General features: G+C 36.1%; 1 protein-coding gene across 1 annotated transcript in view; it reads right to left on the reverse strand.

Moving 5' to 3' along the window:
• Positions 1-875: 875 nt before the first annotated feature.
• The window catches only part of LOC114006546 (olfactory receptor 1571-like), a 7,130-nt gene continuing 3,708 nt past the window's right edge, over positions 876-4,297 (reverse strand). The window contains exon 5 of the mRNA XM_027769159.1: positions 876-1,085. Within this exon, the coding sequence (XP_027624960.1) occupies positions 876-1,085 (210 nt within the window). The remainder of the gene's footprint in view (positions 1,086-4,297) is intronic.

Here is a 4,297-nt window from a genome sequence, read left to right on the forward strand (position 1 = left end):
AACACTTTCATAATTTGCAATAAAGTAAAAAGCTAAGAGACACACAAATTTATTCAATATCATTAGCAAGAAAATAGTTGTAGTAAAATCTCTTGAATATTCTCATTATGACCTTTGAGTAAATTTTTTATGTGAATGCCCAACATGAAAGGAGAAACTGTGAAATGTATGTCTCGTGAACTACTGTTAAAAGCTATGAATTGCAAACATCCAAGTCATTTGGATCCTTCTAAAAATACAAAAAATATGAACAAATACACTTATTTCAAAAATTCCTTAACCAACCCTAAAGTCATCGAACATTTCATCACAACTCTGAATCTACTTTTACTACTTCGTAAACTGTAAATTTCTGGCCACATGTTCTAATTAGACTGAAATCATTTTATTTCTCTCATTCCTTCTTTACTCTCATTCAATTGGATGTCCATTCCCATCACTCAATTGTCCACAATGATGCCTGCTTTGCTAAGTCTGACAGACACATGACCTGTTAACATATTAAATAAATTAATGATTAATAACTTTGTCAGACAAGTAACCAAATGCATCAATCTCTCAGCTCTGGCTAGGCTGATTTGGCTCTCTGGTGGCCTCCAGTAGATGTCCTTGTTATCCATTCTCTCTGACCCATTCCTGTGGTACCTACCGGGCTCTCAGACTCACCTGTATGGGATCTCAGAGGGGACAGTTTTCTGTGGAAGGGTATATTTCACCCTAAATGGTTGGTGATGGAGACTGCAGCTCTATCCTTAGACAAGACATAATGATAGACAAGTACAGAGCCCTAGACATTCTGGTGATTCCAGAAAAATCAACCATGTCTTGCCCAACCCAAGGCTGTAGTTCTTGAGGGACAATAACATATAAAATATTTACAGCTCCCTGTATCTGCTCATTAGGTCCATTTCTTCCTTATAACCACAACCTCTTATAACTGATTTCCCTTGTGGACACTGGTATGGGAAGAAAAGAAAATTTCCCTGTTGATTCACTGTTCTCAAGAGACCAAGTTGAAACTGTGATGAATTGATCTTTATTACACGTCCTCTGTAAACTCTCCTACCTCCAAAGGTCATTAGCACCTTTCACAAACGTGAATTAAATTTTAATTGTCATGGGTCAGCAGGTGGCGTGGCAGCTAAGGTACTGGATCTCATATGACTGAATGCATGGTTCTAGTCCCAGACCAAGTGGCTTGATAAATCATCCTGGACACATGTACATATTTTCAAAATCCTGAGCGGAGACTGAAAAATAGTGAATATAGTGTGGCCATTGCCCCTGGGGAGTTATTTCTCACTCTCTCTCTCTTTCTCTCTCTCTCTCTCTGGCGAGCACACATGCCCTATAGTAAACTAAAACTAAATAAATAAGTGACTACACTGGTATTCCCTTGCAGTAACTAGAGAAATGTGAAGAACATGAATGTTTTTACAAGAAATTTGTGACCCTGAATCAAATGACTGGGAGAATTTGAACAGATTCTTGAGCACTAAAAAATATATTGGATGATACTGACATCTGTTCATTCACTGTCCCTTCAGTGGTTATGACAAAATTTTAAAGAGGGGGAGGTAGTTCATTTTAAGCATTCCAAGGAGTTGTAATTACAGCCAGTACCGAAGTATTCAAGAAGACACAGGAAGATATTTAATGAAATAGCATAAAACACACAAGTCAGTCCTTCACCCCAATGAATAAACACCCTTCAACATGGACACCAATTTTCAATCCTTTGACAAGAATTGAAAGATGAACAGAATGAACAAGAAACATGGTTCTTAGTCAATACAAGATCAAAATGTTCACTTCATCATATTTAAGTCTATCTCTGACTCTATGGCTGTATCTGTTCAACTATTTGCTTATATTTGACTTTCCATATACAAAACATTTTGACTCAGGTAACTGATTTTTTTTTCATAACAGAATGTGTTGATTCACATGAGGAAAGAGAGCAAGAGAGAATGAGAGGGAGACAGAAAGAGAGACAGACATAAGCAGAAAGAAACACCTTCTACAGTTCATGGTCAGTATCCCCAAGGCTGTGGTCAAAAGAGAACCCTCTAAAGAGAACACTCTTGCATTGTTATTGGAAATATATATTTGTGCAAACTATGTAAAGCAATGTATAGGTTCCTATAAAACTACAAATAGAACTACAAGGTAACCGATAATCCCACTCCTTAGTATTTACTCAAAGAACAGGATAACGAAAGACACTTACACATTCATGTTTATTGTTGCATTAGTCACAATTGTTAAAACATGGGATCAACCTAAGTGTCTAAAAACTGATGACTGGGTTGAAAACTGGTGGCACATGTGTACTATGGAATATTACTCAGCCATAAGAAACAATGACCATCCTATTGTTTTATTAGAAGTAGATGAATATAGAGGACTTAATATTAAGAAGCTACCTAGACTTTGAAAAAGGTATATTGTATATCCCAAATCAATATGAACTGAATGTCTTCCCTGCATGGCAGAAATGAAAAGATCCAAAGATATGATAGTGAAGAGGATAAATGTAGGCAGCAGAGATTGTAAGTGAAGGCAGTGGGTGGTTGAAAGTAAGGGGAAAGAGAAAAGAGAAGGAATGACTAATAGACAAACAACTGAAAAGTTCTGCTAAAAAAAATCTGTAAGTTTTGCTGTAATTTTTTTTTTAATTTGCCATTTGGGAAAGGCAAAAATGGAAGCGTAGAAGAAGATTAAATCTGCCATGAGACCTGAGATCTAGTGCTTTTAGTAAATAAGAAATGAAGATGTTTTGCTGAGAAGTCACCTTAGGTCGACATACTCCTCAATTCCCAATGAATCTGCCACACAAAGGGAGAAAAAAGAATGGCAAAGAGATGGCAGGCCACCACCTCCTGTGCACCTATGATTGCCAGATTGAACTTCTAGAAATTAGGAAGAAATAAATAACCCATCAGATGACTAAAAATCACCACAGAGGCACAAGAAATATGAGATATCAAGAAAATACCTCTCTGCCGAGGGAATAGAATAATTAACTCTTCTTCATCCATAGACAGTAGAATGGAACTCACAGAAATGTCTGATAAAGAATTTAGAATATTCATAGTGACAAAGCAGTGATGGAAGAGAAAAGAGATAATGAACTCTAGAAAAAAAGAGCTGATGAGTTCCAGGAGGTGAACTGATAGAAGAGAAAAGAGATAATGAACTCCAGAAGAAAAGAGCTGTTGAGTTCCAGGAGGTGAGGAAGTTCTTACAAGAGCTGAAAGAGGAAATACACACCATAAAAAATAATCAAATGGAACTGTTGGAGATGAAGACTATAATATAGGAATTCAAAACCTCCTTTGGATGTATTAAAAACAGGTTAGATCATGCAGAAAATTGAATCTCAAATGTACAAGACAGAATCTCTGGACTACTAAAATCCACCATGAAGACTGAGAAAATAGCCCCCCAAAATGAGAATAATATAAAAGAAGTACTAGGTACAATTAAACATCCCAACATCCAGATAACCGGTATCCCAGAAGGTGAAGAGATTAATAAAGGCATTGATAATCTATTCCACAAAATCCTGGAAGAAAAATTTTCAAACCTAAAGAGACATTCAAAGATCCAGACCCCAAATAGAATCAACCCAAGAGTATCTTCTCCAAGACACATTATAGCCAGAATGACCAAAATCACAAAGAGAAGATACTAAGATTGGCAAGAGAGAAACCTCAAGTTATCTACAAAGGATATCTCTTCAGGCTAACAGCAGATCTCTTATCAAAAACAATATGAACAAGGAAATAATGGAAAAATATACTCAAAGTGTTAAGTGAAAAAACATTTCAACCAAGAATAATATATCCAGCAAGATTATCCTTCATATGGGAAGAGAAGACAAGAACATTCTCAGATAAAGAAAACTTGAAAGAATTTACTGACATCAGATCAGTTGTACAAGACATTCTGAAGGGAGTGCTATCTCGGGAAAACTAAAGTTAGACACACAGAAATGAGTTCTAAAACAGCTAAGAAAATGGCCTGCTTAATGGTAGGGACAAAGCCAAAGTTGAATGTTATCTTCCAGAATTTAAATGGAAAAATTGGACCACCACAGAAGATAGATTAAGTACATGATTTTGACCTGGTGATATAGAATTTTATGACTTTTGACTAAAACATTACCAATCTTCTTCTATGCTTTGTTTTCCAGAGTTAAGGATTTTTGTCTTCTCTTAAGTTGTAGACAGGTCCATGTACCTACTATTTGAACAGAATCCTAACCTGTTTTCTGGCTTTAAGTAAAGTTCCT

Source organism: Tupaia chinensis, unplaced genomic scaffold (assembly GCF_000334495.1).
Source record: "Tupaia chinensis unplaced genomic scaffold, TupChi_1.0 Scaffold148822_1, whole genome shotgun sequence".
In the NCBI taxonomy this organism is placed as follows: Eukaryota; Metazoa; Chordata; class Mammalia; order Scandentia; family Tupaiidae; genus Tupaia; species Tupaia belangeri.